This window comes from Nicotiana tomentosiformis, chromosome 2 (assembly GCF_000390325.3).
Source record: "Nicotiana tomentosiformis chromosome 2, ASM39032v3, whole genome shotgun sequence".
Taxonomy (NCBI): Eukaryota; Viridiplantae; Streptophyta; class Magnoliopsida; order Solanales; family Solanaceae; genus Nicotiana; species Nicotiana tomentosiformis.
Window position 1 is genome coordinate 93182023 of NC_090813.1, and position 20798 is coordinate 93202820.

The 20798-nt window shown below is 37.1% G+C and overlaps 2 protein-coding genes across 6 annotated transcripts; both read right to left on the minus strand.

Annotated features, from left to right (window-relative positions):
- Nucleotides 1-251: 251 nt before the first annotated feature.
- LOC104097441 (inositol hexakisphosphate and diphosphoinositol-pentakisphosphate kinase VIP2-like) lies at nt 252-16520 on the minus strand. Of its 5 annotated transcripts, none has more exons than XM_070195774.1 (31): nt 16350-16520; nt 16031-16225; nt 15835-15894; nt 15505-15551; nt 15197-15280; nt 14200-14263; nt 13501-13654; nt 13011-13081; nt 12235-12339; nt 11295-11387; nt 10731-10805; nt 10167-10252; nt 8839-9042; nt 8657-8756; nt 8491-8561; nt 7304-7385; nt 6941-7099; nt 6776-6818; nt 6400-6482; nt 6164-6226; nt 6001-6075; nt 5386-5511; nt 4866-5107; nt 4632-4676; nt 4395-4461; nt 4045-4116; nt 2722-2975; nt 2505-2562; nt 1786-1953; nt 1065-1142; nt 252-900 (listed from the first exon to the last, which is right to left on the minus strand). In XM_070195774.1, the coding sequence occupies exons 2-31, from the start codon at nt 16211-16213 to the stop codon at nt 637-639; spliced, it is 3276 nt and encodes a 1091-aa protein (XP_070051875.1). In that variant the 5' UTR covers nt 16214-16225; nt 16350-16520; the 3' UTR covers nt 252-636. The 5 variants fall into 5 exon arrangements, with proteins under 5 accessions (XP_070051875.1, XP_009602291.1, XP_070051876.1 ...); XM_009603996.4 differs by having other exon boundaries at nt 1068-1142; nt 16049-16225; nt 16346-16520; XM_070195775.1 differs by having other exon boundaries at nt 16049-16225; nt 16346-16520.
- A 1595-nt stretch (nt 16521-18115) lies between these two features.
- LOC104097440 (putative pentatricopeptide repeat-containing protein At3g28640) lies at nt 18116-20345 on the minus strand. The gene is made up of 2 exons (XM_009603992.4): nt 19976-20345; nt 18116-19794 (listed from the first exon to the last, which is right to left on the minus strand). Exons 1-2 carry the CDS (start codon nt 20154-20156, stop codon nt 18674-18676), a joined length of 1302 nt encoding a protein of 433 aa, XP_009602287.1. The 5' UTR covers nt 20157-20345; the 3' UTR covers nt 18116-18673.
- Between the last annotated feature and the right edge of the window lie 453 nt (nt 20346-20798).

A 20798-nucleotide genomic window follows, 5' to 3' on the forward strand; every position in this document is an offset into this window, starting at 1 on the left:
GCTATTTGACGATGTCACTTGTTATTGAAAAGTCAAAATGACGATTCTTATATTCAATCCAATATAATGCTTTATTACCAACTTTAGACAAGTTATATTCATCACTGCGGTTAACTGGAGAAAAGTTTTTGGGAGAAAGATTCAATAATAGGATCTCATATTTGGTCGGACGATAACAATTATTCAGGAACTTCCTGCTTCTTATCAACGCATCATCACACGAATATCAGTAGAACGAGAATAGTCATAACTAAGCAAGAAACAAAAGACTTATAAGATTAACTAGCAAACAAGAATTCATAGCAGAGCACATTTACATTTTAGGCTCACTCTGTTATAAATGTAGGCTGTGAGCTTCCCGCCGGAGCTAAAGGTCACTGCAAAATTTTCTGCTATCTACAAGAATGAATGATGGAAGAAGAGAAGAGAGAGAGAGAGAGAGAGAGAGAGAGAGAGAGAGAGAGAGAGAGAGAAGGAAAAAGCACATCTAAAAGAACGATAATCGACATTATAGCTTCTCTTCTGGAATTCTTCAGCTGTTACTGATTCTTGATTTGATTGTGACAAAGCACTTAGAGAAAATAATCTCCAAACCTCAGTTTGAGAGCAGAACCATCCAACAGGGAAGAAATTGCACTACTTCCCGTTAGTGTTCCCATGTTTGTGGAATGGCCAAATTTTTACCAGGCGCTCTAGAACGGATGCACTTTTCGAGAAGTAGCCTGAGAATCCTTGAGGAGTTGATGGTGGTGGGAAATCTTCAGCCGGCATGGCAAAAGGACGAATCATATTTTCCATGTTTTCCAATGTAAGATATGAACCAATTTCTTGAAGCCTTTCAGGACCCATTATTGGCAATGTGTGCTCTTGATGCCATGAAGCAGCTATCTCATCATTTTTCTACAAAAACATGGAACAAAAATAAAGCCGGAGTTTCTCATTTCTAACACAGCTTAGCATAGGCATTCACCAAAATGAGATGGCATTATTGGTGGTTATAGCAGTCAGAGATTTATTGTAAAGATCAAATTTTCAATTACATTTCGTGAAATAGAAAAACATACTACCTCCAGTGGCGATAGATCAGCACCACGGCTAAAGGCCATCTCTATGCGGAACCTTTTAGGGTCTTCCAAAGCCACCTGCACCAAATGGATACAATATGAATCCGGCAGACATCTATCAGGAGTTCCGCATCAGACAAAAACACTATTACATCACATGTTGCTACAAGGCTAATCAAGTGTTCATCCCAGACACTGTGTCTTCAAACCAAAGAGTTTAAGTAGGAACTTCAGACCTAAAATCTTCTGGAATATACGATACTCCGCTAACATTGCTGTCATCGATTCATATGCAAAGTCCAAAAATGTCAGAATCATACCTGACTTTTCCCCAGGGATATGGGGTGGGGGACGGGCGTTGAGGAGTCGGTTCTATTGGGAAAGTTTCTGGTGAAGTTCAGTGATGCTCAAAATATTCGAAAATAACACATCTTTTTTACTTACAAATAAAAAAACGAGGGGATTACTATATGATTTCTGTTCTTTAGAACACTATCACATTTAAGATAACCTCTTTGCTTGCAAAAACATAAGAGAAAGGTGCAGAGTTATGGCTGTGTTGAGTCTGCCTAGTTCTCTTTCCCACCCAATTCTCCAAAACACCCAAAGAAAAACAGAAAGTAGCTTCCATATATTTAAGGTACACCAAAATACTAATTCACAACTTATCCTGCCTTTTCATTTTTTTTTGTGCTTCAGTAGTATAAACGAATGTACAAACCTCTGTGTTCTCGAACATCCTCAGTACAATATAACTCATGTAATCCAGCTCCTTGGTATTGAACAAGCGATCCAAAGCATTGTCGCAGACAAGGCTGGCCTCTTCTTGAAGAGACTCATCCAGATTACAATAACGAAGAACATTCATCAAAGAATGAATATGCGACTCCTGTCAAGTCAAACAATTGGTAAACTAGAATTTGGAGAAGAGAAGAGGGGGAAAAAGAGAAAAATCTAAATAGAGAAAATAACAGTAAACAAAAGGTTCATGACACTACAGTGTCTAAACAAAATCTAATCATATAAAATAAGTAGAGTTAATAAGTTCAAAGAGAGAAATACCACATCACAGGCATATTAAATAGTTATCTATGACAGAATGAGTCAGCTGAAGAAAACTGAGAAAATTCTTTGATGTGATAGATTATTCTCATTCACACATAAACTGTTTATAAACTCCAAGATTTGGATTAACCATCCATGTTTGATAAATAAAATTTGATTCAGAGTTTGATCTTTGCTAACTAGTTTTTACAATAATTAAGTTACGTGAACCATCTCAACCAAAATTATAAGCTACATATTTATTTATTTATTAATTTTGATCTTCAAGATGCTGCTCTCGTGTCAGCCAGAAAGTTCCCTTGGGCCAAAAGTACGAACAGCAGCTTGAAAATACAGTAGAATTACAACACAATTCAATTACAAGTTTTCACTTACTGATGTAAAGTACAGGCGTGTTCGCACATGTCTTTCAGGTGTTCTGACATTTGCATACCTGAAAAGGTAAAGCACAAAATAATCAAATATAATACAAAAAAGTATTTCTGCATTCTTATCTTGATTTACAGAGACATTTCTAGATAAAAACAAAAATAACAGTGGGAAATACAAGTTTGTTGAACATCTAATTAAGGGAACACAAGGGACCACATACTTTGGATCTAAGCGGTACTTAGTCTCCTTGTCATCATCATCATCTTGATCCATGGATCTCTCACTATTGAAGCTAGTTCTTCTAGACTCTTCATTCCGAGTGTGAGGCTTGGTATGGTGCTCTGTATCTTCCTTTGTTGTCTTATTCACTGCCAAATGATTGTCTTGACAACCTTTCAACTCAGCCACACTTAGAGCTTCTTCACGGGTATTCCTTAGATCAATCATAATTTTACCCAACAAGCGGCGAGCAATCTGAATGAACAACTCATAAATTACGCATTGATATCTATATAAGCCGCACTATATAACAAGATGTCATATAAATGCAAACATATTACACAACCCTTCTTTCATCGCATTCTGGTTAAAAATAGCGGTGGATCCAAGATAAGTTAATGTGCAACCTCAAATTCTGTACGTAATGGTTGCCAAAGTGATGGTTATTGTAGTGGACAAGAAGCAATACACAAACTACTCTTCCTCCAATACACGCATAAGCTTCTAATTTGTTAGAAGCAGGCTTTAATTTACTTTACCACCAGTCAATCAAACCTGTTGACTGTTCATTGACTCATAACGTTATAGTGCAACTACAACTCTAGCTAGGTAAAATGATTGATTTTCACTGCCTTCCTTAAGCACACCTTGACCAACAGCAATGGAGAAGAACTATATCAATCTTATTTTTCAGCAAAGTCAAACTCAAACCAGCATGTCAAACGGCATTTTGACAAGAGTGTGTTGCTCTACTGGTGAGCACCCTCCACTTCCAACCAAGAAGTTGTGAGTTCGAGTCACCCCAAGAGCAAGGTGGGGAGTTCTTGGAGGGAGGAGCCGAGGGTCTATTGGAAACAGCCTCTCTACCCCAGGGGTAGGGGTAAGGTCTGCGTACACACTACCCTCCCCAGACCCCACTAGTGGGATTATACTGGGTTGTTGTTGTCTCAATTCCTTACTGCAGACCAGTGATAAGAGACAAGAAACTGTGAAAGCTGGTGAACCAATTCTAGCTTCAGTGGACATTAATATTTGACAAGATGTGGAGGTCCAACTGCCAAGCTCCTAAAGATACCCAATAGATATACCAGGAACTCTTAAGCACAACACAACTTGCCCAGACTTCTTTAATAACTATAGACTACCCCATTCAAATTAAGTTGCGAAATCTAAGAGTGCCAATAGCAGTGAGTAGGTGGTACAAAATGTTATATGTTACTGTCTATCCAACAATAGGTAGAAAGAAAGAACGCATGAAATCTTTCTACTACAGATAAAGGAAAACACCGAGAAATGGACATTGCTCTGAATGTAAGATGTTTACCTTTGATCCAATCTTTAACTTCTGCTTTGGATTTATCCCGTATTCATTTGGAATAACACCATCTGCAAGTAGCTGAAACTCAAAAACAATCATACTTTCTTTTAGAATTTGAAAAGCCCAGAAAAGCAGACTCGTAACCTAAAGACCCGGAAAAGCAGCAATGCCATATACAAGTGTTGCTACAGAGAAAATTAAGATTAGTAATATGATACCAGACTTTTATCTTGTTCTGGAGTCATTTTTTTCCCTTTTTCGTGCGGTGGGGTGGGAGGGCAAGCGAGCAATGGTTTTGGAGTTATCGGTTCTTTTTCTAAGAAGCTACTCATGTTTGTAGTTGATCCTCATTGTACCTGAGCAACCATAAAGAGTTCATCCAACCCCCCTAGATTCAGATGTGAATTGTGCAAAAGATCATACCTGTAAACAAAAGAAAAAAGTTCAAAAGAACATAAAGTCAAGGACATAACAGACAAAAACCAGAAGCTTGAGCATGCTCTTTTAGTGTCAATGCGGCATGTTGATAAAAAAAAGAGAGGAAATATTCTTCATTAACCAAATATGCTAAGAATGTTATAGAGTTCACTTACTTGCACGAGTCATAAACATCTGGAATTTGTGTGATATCAAAACGGCTGTATTTAAATATAGAGTGTTAGGGAAAACACCAACAAGGAAACCATTTTAATCCACAATGAGCAGATTGGTGAAGATTGGCAGGAGAACAATCCCAACAAATTAGCATCTGGGCACCAAAGGTCCAAGACGCAGCAAGCATATGTTCAAGCTAAAAAAAAAAAATTGATTAAGTTAGCAAAACTTACTCTTTCCGTTCATTATATAAATCCCTTTCTAGTTTTCTCCATCTTGCAAACATTAGTAGAAATCCCTCGCTACCACAAGGTAAACCCGCAGCAATACGATCAACATCAATATTTGTTTTACCAAGCGCTTTAGCCTGATCATAAGGTGGAATTACATCATATGGGCTTGTCTCTGCAAGTTCTTCATCCTCATCCTTAGCGAGAAGCCTCACTTGCTCCGTCACCTTCTTAGTATATTTCACCTGATTGCAAGACACAGATTAAATCAGAATAAAAATATAGAAATACACAAAGCAACATAAGAGAAGGAAAAGCACCAAAGAACAAAATTTAAATGCTTGCAGTATTAGTTGAGTGACATCAAGGATTCAGAACAAAGGATTCCACTGACAAGGAAAAGAAAGTAGAATAAGGGGGTAAAAAGATAAATATTCGACTAGAATCAGAAGATGAATCATGAACTTCAAAATGATTTTTACCAGAAGATTGATTCAACAGGAGATACACATTAATACTTTACCAATTTGGGCAGAAGTTCAGATGCATTAGGAGGGAGTCCTGCCCCATCAACCATCCAAGGTTTCTCTGATGATCCATTGTTATGAAGTGTCCTTGTTCCAGAAGTAATTATGCCATTCAACCTTGCCTAAAGAGAACAAGGGAAGAGGTATTTTAACAGCAGAATGATAAAAGCATTTTTGTAAGTTGAAAGATCCTACCTTTGTAAACAGGATTTAACTCAACTGTTACAGTGATCTAAACTTTTTAATGCTTCAAGTAATTGCCAAACATACCCGTGCAATGGAATTACTGTATTCTTTGTTTTGCATAACAGCATCCACCAAAAAATACTTCCTTATGGTGTTAGACCATATAATTTCAAAGGTTCTCATACACTTCAAATAACAACCAAACAACAACATGAAAAAGCAACAAAGTTGCAGCACATGCCTTGTCCTTCAATGTTAACAGTATAATGGATAGAGACACTGAGCCTAGTCATTATAAAGAATACTAAGTTCTAAAGAATACTAAGACCATCCACAGATAGACCTATCTGATTGAGCTAGGTGTCCGAAAATGGCAAGATAACTATGTGCTTGTAGATTTGAACACAGTGTAAGGAAAAGAAAACCTTAGCGTCTTCCATTTCGATACTGGCATTGTCAAGTCCATCAAGCATAGAAGAATCCTTGCTAACCAGCGACACCTTCAAGTGAAGAAGAAAACACATACTTCAATCGTCTCAGTTGTAAGAATCCAACTCAAGAAGCATACCCTTATAACAACACACAAACCAGGATTGGTGTCAATTGTCCTTCCAAGTCAAGTAGACCTTTGGCGAATGCAGCGGCAGACATCTGCCGACATAACATGCATAATGCAAACTCAACATCAGAGGACAAAACAAATAGCCCAGGACATGTATGAGAAAAATTGACAAACCAACCAGGAAAAAAAATTGAAAACAAATGGATAAAAACTCAGATACTAAGATTACTAAGTAATTATTGAGCAAAAGTAAGGAACTAACCTGCACACGGCCCTCATCGGAGCTGTATATTTTTAGGTCATGGCGGTATGTACTATGGAGGCGAAGGAGGCCTGTACCTTCACCTGTGGTTCAAAGCAGATGGAGATTAAGAGGCAGAAGCACTGAGCCTACCACCCACCCCCTAATACCCAATTTGATCAAATAGGAACCGGGTAGCTGCAAAGCTTTGATACACCATTTTCAAAGATTATGCAAAATAAACTTTTCTAATACTGTTAAATTCTAGATGCTTCATCTGAAAGTAGTTTATCTGAAACTTTCTTAAACCTCATTTGGCAATAGATGATGCAAAAGGAAGATCTGATTTTGGAGAAAACTTTTGGAAGTTAAATGAAAGATAAGGGCACCAGCCAACCTGGATACAAGTTATTCCGGAAGTATCTTCCAAGCTCTTCAGCCTGCCAAGAAATTTCATCAAAGCAAGAAAGAAAGGTTTTGATCCATGACACAAGGAAAATATTCACTTCAACAGGCCGAGCTAGATCACGATATAATAAATCATAATTAGGCATAATAGAACCTGTTTTCTGCCAGCATGAGTGAGAACACCTCCATATTTTAGAACCATAAGAGCTTCAACAGGTCGTTCTTCTTCACCTTCACCATTTGACTTGGCAACTTTAGCCCACTTTAGCGGCTTTAACTGAACCTTTCTATAAATGCCAGAAAAATGTCCCCCCTGCAATTCAGATTAACATCTTAACAATCAATAAGAACTGAGAAAATTGAAAGAAGAAAAGTATTAACTGCACCAGCTTCCATTTAAAGCCTATTTAGAGATGGTCACAAAATCAATGCGAACATGTATATTTTCTAATATTTTCTCCTATACCAATTGATATTGCATATTGCCAGATGTATAGTTCAAGCAAATAGTATTGACCTCCTCAAGAACAGCTTTTACTTGACGAAGTTTCTCAGCATGCTCAATGTCTTCAGCTTCACTATCACTTTCCCGACCAGGCCTACACAACAAGAATGAGCAAGAAAACCATTTTTGCTTCAACACAAATTCCATCAGCAAATGACATTCTTTTAGCTTTATTAGCACATTACAACATCACCGATAAGACAAGAAAACTAGAAGTGAGTCAGGACAAAATTGAATAAATTGGATCAGTTATTATATTGTATGCATCATGTACCACATATACAAGAGTGACCACCTTCTCTCTACCTAGTCTACAGAAAAACATATCTAACTTAACCTCTGTAGTTTTAGAAAATTGACTTCCAGAAATTATGAAGCACTAAAGATCAGTATAAGGAACGGATTGAGCACAATAAGAACATATAATTTGAAAACTACTATTTTTTATAGATAAAGAACATGTAGCTGTCTTTAAAGTGCAAGTGAAATATTGAGTTTCATTCAACTTTAGAAATCCATAGTAAAGTAGCAAAGTTCAGAGGAGCGATAGCAAGGGATTAACAACTAAAAAGTAGAGGTCCATCAACAGGTCCATCAATAAAAGTAGAGGTCTTTTCGCCTAAGGGAGTCAGAGCGACATGGACAATGATAGGCTTGATTAACAACTAGGAAAGCTGTTCTACATAAGGAAAACATTACAAGCGATCGCAGATATCCATCTGTGGTACATAGATATACGATGTTGGAAATGGTAGAAACTATACAGCATAATGCATTTAAGTAACAGGATGAAAAGCACACATCCCGCCATGTTCACGGCCATGCAAACAGTAATGTATCTATCCCGCTGCCCAAAACATAGATTTCTAGTTTGATTAGGCACAAGATTAAAACTAGAGTTAAGATTATCTCTCTCCCTCCCTCTGCTGGTTAGAGTAGCTATCCTGAAAAATTCCTTAAGAGGCACTATTTGGAGAAATAAAGTCCCCCCCCCCCCCCCAAAGTCTCACAGCAATCACAAACTAAATAGGTTGAAAAAACGCAAAATCAAATGATGTAAGTTATTAGAGCATAAAGATTTATCGGAGCATAAAGAACATTATCTTTGTTTGAGGGGTATGAAGCTACAAAAATCAAATATGAGATAAAGAAATCAATGTGATTATACATGACTCTTTAAGTATCAGAGTCTCACTTACCTAGAACGTGGTACCAGCGCTCTGGTGGCATCCAAAAGATCTTGCAATTGCACAGCACTTTTAAGCTTTGTCTGCGCAAGATTTAAAAGCAAAAGAACAATATTGATCATCTAAAACGTTGAGAAGGATAGAAAAAAGCAATTGTATCATGAAAGCAAAGAAGCACCTCAGATCTAGGTTTACCGCCATTGTACTTTAACATTAAATTTAAGAGTTTTTCCTCCGTAACCTTCAACTTCACTTTCTGCTTTGGAGTTCTATCACCACTGTTCCAGTTGATAATGGTTAAGTAAAGGAGAAAAAAGATTCTAAACTGCAAGGGTAATATGCATAAGAAGTATGTCTTACTGCCGAATAATTGCAACTACACATCGTAGCTCCTCTGATTGTCCAAATGTGCCGAGCCCACTTCCTTGACGTGTTAACCCCTCAGAAGGCTGAACAGGTTCATTGACTTTCCATGGTAAAGTTGGTGGGATAGTCGATGAAAGATGTGGAGCTTTTGCGTCTAGAAGCATCTTCCTCAACACACAAGCAGCATCGTCATAGTACCTTTACTCAAGCATCGTTGCAAGAACTATCTTTAGGACCAATCCAATGATGCACAAACTGACGATACTACCAGTCATATAGCTGCTACTATTGTGATTACACAACAGATTTAATGATGCAGTAAGGATATATTATGATGATACACCAACAGCAGTGACACTAAAAAGGCAAGAAAAATTCTATAAACCCAAAATACATGCAGTACAAATGAAGGTCCCAAACAAGCATGATACAACCTAACAATAAAAAATGATAGAAAGTTGAACAACAAGTTCTAGTAATTCTTTTACTTTTTCGATAAATTCGAGTTTTTGAATAATACAACATGAATCAAATGTCGCTAGTGTAGTAACATGCATACAGTTGGGGTTGTAATACTTTTCCATTGCACTCTCTGGGTGCTATTCTTTAATAAAATTTTCATTACATTTTCAAAAAAAAAGAAGATGTTCACCGATAAAAGATAATTGTTCTCTAAGTTTCTTTGTAAAAGCATTCTACCTAGATGGAACAGATATTGGGCAGGGGAAGGGAGGGAAAAAGAGGCATGCATCTTAAGTCAATTAAGGTTATTAATCCCAAAAAATATTGTTTTAAGAAAAAACCTACAAGTGAACCTATTGGTATTTACATGTTCACTTTTTCACAAATTTTAGGTTCAAGTATTTCCTTTTTTACCTTTTTTTCCTGCTGACTTTCATTCTTCCTTACAGTGCTGGTCATTACTGGTACTACATATGCTAGGGGTCCTTACATCACTTTGCACAAAAGTAGAAGAGGCAATACTCACTGGGATAATGACTTTCATCGGTGGATGCATTCTAGAACTGGTCAACCGAAACCCCTGTCTTTTTCCATGTATAATCTTATATGAGTCTTTCGCTTCCATTGTGTCTCGTTAGATTTACATATGTAGGTCTTTTGAGATGACTTCTTCAACGTGAGTTTAGGTCTACTTGGTACCCTTTGAACATCCTTATTCATCATATTGACACACCTACAGACCTTTGTTGTCTTTAAGACTACCTTAATTATGAAACTGATAAGAGGAAAGCTTAAAACACTGATTAGATTGGACTATATGTCTCATCTAATTGATTTTTGGGGAAGATGAAGAAACTTACTTGTAAGAGTTCTTTACAAAGCTCCAGCCATTCACATCACAAACATATGAACGCCCGTCACTGCGCAATAGATCGAAGCCACAAACCTGAAATGAAAGGAAGGGTAATTTCATTGGTTTGTTTTCTCAGTGCACATGGAGAAAACGAAGATAAATTTAGTCAACACCATCAAAGAGAAAAAGGGGAACATTAGCCAGCGTATATGCTTCAGTCTTGGGATCTCCATGTATCTCCAAACCCCGATATAAAAGATAAACCATGTTTATTTGGCAGAGAAAGGAATAGAAAGCCATAAATCTAGTTGAACATACATTACAGAATCATATCTAATAAATATAGGTTACGAGGACATCGGTGTATTCTATCTTCTGCAGTTGGACTATCATGCACAGGCAACGAGATATTAGAGGCCAAGAAAGTCGACTTTTAATTGACTGTGAGATAGAGGACACTGGACGGTCAACCTACTCAAAATAACTGCAGCAGTTTCCACCATGCTTGTTGAAAGTATAACAACATCGTACACCAATATGTGTTGACATGTAATAGACTTAGGTGACTTACTGCTTGCCTAAAGGCTATGCAAACTTCTCTGGCCATTTGCTTCTCTGTAGGGGTAAGTAGAACAGGATATCGAACCTGCAAAATGAAGCAACTTTCAATATATTGCAAATAAGTTTCTATAGCCACATAAAGTGATTGTACTGACTATTTCACACAGTTTAATCTAAATGCTCATAGGATAACACTGGACCCCCAAAATTTCCGTATGAGAGGAAGAGAAGCTCACTACTTTGATACTCCTTTTTTTTTGCCCAAACCCCGAACCACACTTATCTCCTCCCAAGGCAACAGGGGTTTTAACTCAAACCCCAAGCATAATAGTTGGACTAGAGGAACTCTACCACTAAAGTGACCATCTCTCATCACTTTGTTAAGTTCTTAATTTTAAAGGATCTTTAGGGGGGATATAAGTGCGTCTCTCACATAGCGCAAGAGAATGGATAAAATCCAATGGGTAAAGTAGATGATACTTTCCTTTCCTGTTCTTTTCTTTGTTATTTGGCAACAGGCCTCCGAATTAGAGAATAGGAAAAAATAGAGAGTTATGTTGAAGAAATAACTTACTTCTTTCCCATCAGTATTTCTCATTACAACACCATCAACAACAGGAGATTTCCTTGCCTCTGCATGTGCGTAATCTGGACCAACTGTATACACCTATGTAAATATAAGAAGAAAACTCAAATCATGGGATAAGCTACAAAATTTTTGACACAATGCAAAAACATGTGCATGGTTACTCCTACCTAACAAAGACACTTGACAGGCTTAAACCAAGTAGTAAATTCAGGAAGCTACGACCTGTTATGAGAGTTGCTTAGGATAAATATATAAGATATATCTAAGGTATGTAACTTACACCTCTTCTTTTATTTTTGAGGGGATGAGAGTTGAACTGCACTCATGTACATGCAAAAATAAATTCTCTCAGCCTCCTTTCCCCCCGCTCCCTTAATGAAAGAGCTCGAAAAAGCTATGTTTGTCGGATCCTCCAAAAATGACGCCACACCCATGTCGGATGCTCCAAAAATGAATTAACTTTTGAAGGATCCAACACACACCCCACGATATTTTTGAAGGATCCCGGTAATAAAGCGAAACAGAAGAAAATTTTATTTGATAAGTGAATGAGAAGGACATATAGCTTAGATAATCATGCACAATATGCACATGTTCATATATGAAATTGAAATTTTTAGTTAGTTCATAAAGTCCTATGATGTATATGCAAATGTTTGAACATATTTATAGTTTCTTCTCACCAAATCAAATCCATACACCAGCCATAAAGTGACTTATGCCCTAAGTTATTAGTATGCTTTTACCATACCATACGATAAATCAACTGGTAGATCCGAATTAACGGAAAAAGAGGAAGACCTCGAGCCAGATAGGTGTTTTTCAAGTATATCTTTTCATAATAGACCAGACAAACAAATTAAATTCGATAGCCAATTAAAGCAAAATCATTCATGCAACAATACTGAAGTACAATGTTACAAACCTTAACGTCTGTTCCTCCTGTGGGCATGAATTCCTCATATATGTAGGATCCTTCACGTCTCACCCTTCTAACCTCTGGATGGAACTCACTTGAGCGGTTACCAACCTGAAGGAAAAGAAGTCAAATTACATTAATCGAAATTACATATTCTAACACGTGGGAAAGAGAGATGAATGACATTAAACATCTTTTTCTGCAATGACAAATGGCAATTCACTGTGGATTTTGTTTGAAATCATTTTTGGGGTGCAACGAGTAATGGCGAGGATTGCAAAAGAACTCTTGTTGTGCCAAACTGGTTTTAAGGTCAAAAAGAAACTTATCAAGATTTGGAAGCCATTCCAGTCTGCTTCGTAGGCAAATCTACTGCTATCCAAATTTTGAAACATAAATGTCTTAGGAATTTAGCATTCTGGTTGAATTTTCTGATGTATACGAAGAGGATAGTCTTTTTTGATAGCCGGCAAATCTGTTGTTTCCAGCTTCAATAGCCAGTGGATAAAGGACCCTCCCTCTACCCTTTCTCCAATTAAATGCCAGACATGGTGCGCGCCTACCACATATCCCTGTGCTGTACTACCTTAGTGTTTAGTTCTTACTATTTAATAAAATATTTTGCTTATCAAAAGGAATTAAAAAAAAATTGGGGGGTGGTGGGGTGGGGTAAATACAAGGGCTCTTAAAAGAAATAAGAAGCAGAGACGCAAAGGACGCTGGTCAAATCAAAATCTAATCAAGAAAGCAATTCCAATTTTTCTTTTTAAGTAATATGTTACCTTTCGAAACAATTCCTTCATTCCCCCGCCAGCTGAACTAGGATAGTAAATCATTATCCTGTGGTCATCAGCTACATAAAAGCAAATAAGAGATTGATTTTTCCCTTCCTGAGTGGTATTTTTACAATATCACAAGTTCACCATATTCACAAGCAGACAGCATTGACAACAATTCCATGGTTCAAAAAGTCTACAGTACTAAATACTAATTGCAGTATTCATATGCAAGGGAAATAACAACTCTTTGAAATAACCAAACAGAACTTTAAAACTGCATGTTACCAACAACAACCTAATAAGTATGAAATCTTAATCAAGAGGCATCATTGTTTGTCCAACTATTATAATACCACCAAAGTGGTTATTTATCAAGGTACTCTGAGAATATGAGTCCTATCTTTTCATCTAATTGGCAAGCTGCCAAACACATACATTTTCGTTCTAGTGCAAAAATATAAAAAACTGATCATGCATAGAAAGAGAGACTGACCATTAACAGGCTTTTCCACAAAAGGTTTCCAAAAGCGATTCCCATGAACCTCAACAAAGTCATCGTCTTCAACAAAATAATCCAAATGTTGGTGCGGTACTTCTCTGTGAACGCAAGCATACCTTGGCACAGGGATTCCATACATCTCAAGACGCTGAAATCTCACGATTAAAACAGAAAGGAAGATGTCAAAATCATTTTCGTTTTCAAGGAAAAGGGAAAATGCAAGGAGTAGCATAACTTATAGAAGGTTAGATAAAAAAAAATGCGCCCCCACCAGGGTAGAGTTGCCGACGCAATTAACTATTTAAAAGCAGCTTTTTCACATGTAGACTAAAGTGGAGAGCTCAACAACTTGAAGCGAGAACAATGGGATTGGCAATACTTGGAAACATATGTCGAATTAAGCCTGATTCCTACTTTTGCAGAATATTCAGACAGATATGATGGTATAACCTTTTCTAACAATATCAGCATACGCATTGACTCTTATGGTGTATAGAAGACAATACATTTCTTTTGAATCTTTGTACATATTTAGGTGAGGAAAATTTTGTTTCAAAGTATTGCCAATCCAATCATAGATCTAGACAAAAGAAATTAGCCACAGAATTCTCCTTATCAAAAAAAAAAAAAAAAAAACTCATGCACTTTTCCGCTTCCCCTGAACGGCAGAAATAACCAAGAACTAATACATACCTCGTATACTTTCCTCCGATCGTGAAGAAGGTATTGCGGTTCCAATTCATTTACAAGGAAAGGCCTAAGACAGAGGAGATAATTGATGATCATAAGTTGTCCACAGTGATGCCAAAGTTTATATAAGTGTGTTAAATATTTCTTTCCAACATTTACAGGGGAAAAACAAGAGGTTATTTTTTTACTTTTCAAAAAGAAGGTTCTATTAAGATGGAAAATTCTCATCATTCCAAGACAGATATTTAACCTTGGAGCTTCACAACTCAACAGTATCAGATCTTCTTGGTCTTGGGACCTTGTCTAGACAAAAATAATATGACCTTACAGTTGTTGTCATCATTACAAATATCAAAATTTCAAGTTTGATGATCAAGTAGCAACTTAAGAAACGTCTTTGCAAAAGAAATTAGTCAATTACGACACAAACCAAAAGCAAAAGTCTCACGATTTTTTTTTTAAATCTTGCATTATCTTTTTGATAAACTCTATCATGCATTTTCTACTATCCCTAAACTCCTAATGAATGCTTCAAATCTGCCCGCCAATCATTTATAGCTTGCCAAAAGAATCAATCACAAACAACAGATTTTACACCAGAGCATAATACATGTTATCACACTTGAGAAACCAAAAGATTAATAAGATAGGATTTGACAATCATTTATGACATAAAAAACCTTAACCTTGTTTTTTTATGTTCAGACAGACAAGTCTTGTGATTTTATACGGCCATAGACATGGGCTGGACTATTAATAATCAGAGAAGAAGCCACAACACCAATGTTGCAAGTGTGATAAAGAAAATCCTCAACTTTACCTAAGTTTTTCAAAAGAAAATAAAATTTCCAGGACTCCTACAATATCTCGTGCTAGCAGTTACTCTGGTGATGCCAGTCATAGATCATTCAAAATAGATATTCAGAGGACGCAGAATAACACAAAAGCGAGCATGCCTGAACACTGAAACTACATACGGAAAAGGATGGATGAAACTTACTTTCTCAATGAAGCATATGCTTCTGCTTTCTTCAAAGGATATCCACTGGAGTAGAAGGCAATCAAGCAATCGCATATCGGCCAGCTGCAACCATGACATAATCCACTAAATTAACATGGCGCATAGTATATAGTGCGGAAGGAAGACAAAACGTCAAACTTAAGGCTAACAAGATGTGTAAGCCATCAAAAATACCTTATTACAAACACAATTTCTCAGGGAAAAGATGTAAAACTCAGTTCAACAAAGAGAGAGATTATAGAATACGAAGTAGCAATGGTATGTCAACGTTGTTTCCAGGATTGTACCTCTCAATTGGATCCTCCAGAATAACTTTGTCACCAAAGTACATAACCTGCAAGTATAAAGTCCTAGTCAGAAAGATAATACACTTTTAACAACAAACTAGAAATGCACTCTGCAAAGTCAGTTCGCCACTTGATCAATGGAGTATCACCATACTTTGAGTGATATATTTCCAAGAAAAGTACTTTTTAGGAGAGCCAATATCATAAGAAAAATGCTGAATCTTGGATAAGATGAATACTTAAAAATTATTACCAGGAAAAGTACTTTTCAGGAGACCCAATATTACAAAAATGAAAGTTAGTTGGCTAATTTAGCAAATGATTGAATACCTCAAATTCACCAAATGATTGAAGTCTTTCAAGGATCTGTCCCATTGGAGCTGAGAAGACCTAAATTTGATCAAACAATTGAAAAGAATCAGCGGGGGGTTAATAATTGCTGGTAAGCTAATAAAAAGTAAGTACAGCACTAGTATTGTTGGTGCATGCTCTGCAATTGCAACCAATCAAAACAATAGAACAGAACCTCGGGGCCGCATTTCACCTTCTTTTCCATTACACAAACACCAACTGTAATCTTCTTCTCAACAACACTGTCCTCTTCCACTTTCTTCATCATCTTCTTTTTCTTCTCTTTCTCTTTCACTTTCTTTCTCTCTGGCTGACTAAAAGCTCCAAGATTTGAACTTTTCTCAACCCCACTTCTCATTCTCTCTTTTCACTGCCAAAGCTCAAGAAACAAACAGATTTAATACACGTGTATGTATTTACATTATTTCGTAAAGAGTCCTTTTTCTTTCATGAAAATAGGAAAAAGAGTCCGAAACAAGTAAAGATATACCCACAGATTCAAGAATCTCGTGTGGATAAAGGAAAAGGAGAAAAATAATGAGTGAAGACCCGAAATATCCGAAGTACATGCAAAATCTTGAAAATCTTGCGAAGGCATTAAGGTACAAATACACGGAGTCACGAGAACAGAGAGAAAAAGGCTGCTTCAAACCGCCACCAAGAAAAAGAAATACATTATTTATTGCTACTAATGTAGTAGTTACTACATGTGGACCGTTAGATATAACAAATCCAATAGGAGGGGTCAATATTGTGGGGTAGTATTGGATTCTGGAATATACATTAGAAAGTTAAAGACACTGGAAAGGGGACGTGGAAAGGTTTAGGAGATACTAATCTATAAAGATTAGTGGCTGCTTTATCCCTCTGTCACTGTAAGTTATAAAGGTGCAATGTCTTTTTGTCTATCATGTTCGTATTTTATTAAAAAAAAAAAAAAAGAGTAGGTGATCAACTCGAGGCTTATAATTTGTCATTTTGTTAATATGCAATTTTATGCACGTGATCTAGGCGTGGTATGTTTTTTGGCTGGGAGGGATCTTCACTTCTTCTTTTCTGTATATTTGGGATATTTTTATTCACTAATTTCAATTTTAAATTTTTTTGGTTGAGGTGCATTTAGAAATTTTGAAGAGTTACTTTATTTTTTAAATGGGAATGACGTATGAATAAGGAAAAAATGGGACTCGTAGAGGCAATGAAGGGCCATCACTTCTCTCCCCAAACAAACAGCACCTCATGCCAAAAGTTATCAGGAGTATGGATAAGTGGTTCAATGCCTTAGCAAACTTTACAGGTTTATTCTTTGAAAATGATGGAACTTTTTGATAGGGTCCTCCATATATAAGGGAAGATCATCTTATAAGTTATGATGATACCGAATATTCGTTTTACTCACATAATTCTTTTTCACATTATTAGACCAATAAAATAGAATACCTGAAATCCTTTGTAAAATTATTTCAATTCAAGTCGTAATTAGTTTAGAAAGTTATTTTCTTTAAATATAAGCGGATATCAGTTAAACCGTTCCATATTCGACACAACAATGCGCATGATAGTCACGATTAGGTGTAATAATTATCATAACTATAAGTAGAGAATGTTTCATGGGAAAATACTTATTGTATAGTCATTTCAAGTCTTTCGATAGGTTGCAAGGGAAAAGTTAAATTCAATGGTCTTTTTCTATTACTACAATTTATTCTATTTGATTGATTCAATGTCATAAATGGTCAACGGAAAATGGGATTTCTAACATGGTGTGATTATTCGGGACCACAAAGGTTTACGCTGTCTGCAATTCATAATATTCCAGCACATACCATAGAGAGAAACCAAGTAGGAATGGGGTTTGATATTGATGGAACATTCCGGTCCAATTGTGATGTTTCCAATTACGTAGGCTAATGATATCCCAGTTAATAGTTCCGTATATCCAGTTAATAGTCAAAAGCAAAATAATTGAAAAAAAAGTATGAGTTGACCATCACATCAGATCTATGAGCGAGTCAATTTTAGATGGCAATTCCAGTCAATTAAATATGCTCAATCCAAAGACAGAAAATCTTATAGAAGCAAACAGTTCTTTTCTGCTTAAAAGTAATCAGACAATTTCGAAACATGAATTGGCCTATGTTAGTCGACACCTCCAGCGGTCCAGCTGTGACCTTAAATAGGTCCTTTGTTTTCTCAGAATGAGAAAAGTAGAGCAAGACCCGATTAAACTAATGAATTTCTTAAGATGTAAAATTGAAAATTATGGACGCCCATGGTACTTTCCTATCATGTAAATGCATAATTTTTTTGAGAAAAAAGCAGCATTTCCTAAATTGGTGTCACCTTTTCATCTAGATAAGTAATTAATGAGGCTAGTACCATGCAAATTTGGGTTGATAAATAGTAGACTGATTAGTGCAGCACGAATTTCATTAGAAGTTTATCACAATCCACACTTGTATACTTGCCCCAAGTTCCACACTTTCCATTGGTACGTGGACTTTTCCCTCAAGAATATAGCATGGGAAAACAACTGCTGGACAGCAGTACACTGTCAAATTCATGCCTTTGCTCGAATTTGAGAAACACAAGAGGCTGGTCAAATAGCAGGGGCTGTAGCAGGATCTCATGGTGCTGAGGGTACAAAACATGGCAAGTTTAGCTTGAAAGGGTGCTGCAGGCCTTAAAGTCTGCTTCCATCTAGAAAACATAGTTGCAGACCAGTTGATCTCTAAATAATAGTTGAATGCCCCTTACAACAACATGCTGTCTTATACTCAGTGATATGAGTTGTGACACACAAGCAAGCTTGCTCATGCTATATTAGGTTGTTGAAATCAGGATCCAGATATATCAAGTCAAGCACCTCATGTATGTTAGTTAAACATGAATGGGAGACATCTCCAGCTACAAACTCATTAACCATCCCATCAATCTCAATTGCACTGTACCCAGGGGTCTTCCTGAACCCTTTGTCACCAATCATCCTCCTGATTCGACGTGCATCATCACATTGTCGAGCTGCCAAATATATATTGGATAACTGAACATAAGCAGAATCTTCTTCAGCTTCATTGCCATCTTCTACCAACAAAATCTCTTTAACGGCAAGTTCTGCAAGACTAACATTGTTGTGATTTCGGCAACCACTCAATAACGCGCCCCAAACTGAGGCCCGCGGTTTCATTGGCATCCTTCTAATGAGCTTAAGTGCGTCATCCAATTTTCCAGCCCTGCATAACAAGTCCACTACACAACTGAAGTGTTCATGTTCCGGTGCAATATCATATAATGATTCCATCTTATCCAACAAAAGCTGGCCTTCTTTCTGAAGCCCTGCATGTGCACACGCTGCTAAAACTGCAAGAATGACAATACCATCAGGCTTAAGTCCATCGACCACTTGCATCCTCTCCAAACAGCTTATTGCTAGCTCAGGACGACCATGGACCGCGAACCCACGAATCATTGTTGCCCACGAATGCCTGTTTCTCGTAGGCATGCTGTCGAATACCTCAGAAGCAATGTGAATACACCCACACTTAGCGTACATATCAACAAGAGCAGAGCCGATAAAAACATCAGATTCAACCCATTCTCTCTTCATAACATGCTCATGAATCCATTTCCCTTGCTCAAGAGCACCTAAATGAGCACAGGCCGCAAGTGCTGTGGTCACACAATACTCATCCGCACTAACTCCATGCCCCAGCATATCTTGGAAAATACTCAATGCCTCCTTGGCTAGTCCGCATTGAAGGTGCCCACTCATTAAAACATTACATTGAATAACATCAATGTCAGTAATTTCATCGAACATCTTGCGTGCATAATCCAATGCTTTGCAGTTGGTGTAGAACCGAATTAATGCTGTCTGTACATGTGCATCTGACGCGGAAAAAGAATTCTTAACTACCCAACTGTGCATTTGCTTTCCCTCTACTTCCAAAGGACCATTAGCGCAAGCGATGAGAAGAAACGGAAACGTAAAACTATCAGGAGCCGCAGCGTTATTGGTTTGTAACATAATATTGAAGTAATGAAGGGAAAATTGGGGTTGTGAGCTGCGAGAGTAAGCCCTAATGAGAATATTGTAAAGGAAAGTATTGGGAGTTCGAACCTGCGCGAAGATTCGTGAGGCATAGGAAAGGTCGGCGGAATTTGAAAGGGCAGAAAAATCGAGGAGCTTGCTTACGGCGTAAGTGTTGCGGTGAAGACCAAGAGTAATGTAAATGGCGTGGATGGCTTTGAGTTGGCGCGTATTGGTGCACTTTTCTGCCATGGACATGCACCACTTCCATAATTGAAAGCTGTTATTGGCAAGGCTGGCTCTCACTTGGAGGCGGACATTGCTTAGACAGCTCATAAGCGGGCATTGTTAGGCAGGACAAGGTTCATGACTTGACTAAAAGACGCTAATTTTCTTTACTTCTGTTAAGAGCAATTGGGAGCACCTTTTGCAAAGTGTAAATCTTTTATAGTGGTTTGAAATTCACATGGAATTCTATTTTGACTTTTGAAGGTTAACGTTTAGTGTGCTTATTGACTACGTTTACTACATTTAGCATTGTCTAAAATGTTCTGAGAGTTTTCCAAGTTATTAGAGAATTTTATAGATAACAAGGTTAAAAAAGGAAGCAAAAGATATTAGAAGAACTGCAATCGCAGGGAAAAGTGAGGAAATGTTAGTTTGATCTCCAAATAAAGGAGAGCCATCAAAATTAAAAAATTTATGGCCAAAAGAGTAACATTCATCGACGATTGTAGAAATGCATCTACCGTTTTATATTAGTACTTTCGCTCCGAAAACCCTTTTATAAAAGGGTGAAAATCATTTACATCCCCCAAGTTTGTTTTAAAAATCAAACTCATTCTTCAACTTTCAACAATTATCATTCTACTGCTCATATTTAGGGGTGGGCGTCGGTCGGTTCGGTTATTAT

Bases quoted from the DNA above. Each gene is read 5' to 3' on its own strand.
- LOC104097440 (XM_009603992.4), bottom strand. From the start codon at position 20,156: ATGGAAGTGGTGCATGTCCATGGCAGAAAAGTGCACCAATACGCGCCA. The intron at 19,795-19,975 runs GTTCGAACTCCC...CTTTGGAAGTAG, and splicing joins CCTCACGAATCTTCGCGCAG to AGGGAAAGCAAATGCACAGT.
- LOC104097441 (XM_070195774.1), bottom strand. From the start codon at position 16,213: ATGAGAAGTGGGGTTGAGAAAAGTTCAAATCTTGGAGCTTTTAGTCAG. The intron at 15,895-16,030 runs GTTCTGTTCTAT...GATCAAATTTAG, and splicing joins AGGTGAAATGCGGCCCCGAG to GTCTTCTCAGCTCCAATGGG. The intron at 13,655-14,199 runs GTATGTATTAGT...GTGAGATTTCAG, and splicing joins ATCGGAGGAAAGTATACGAG to CGTCTTGAGATGTATGGAAT.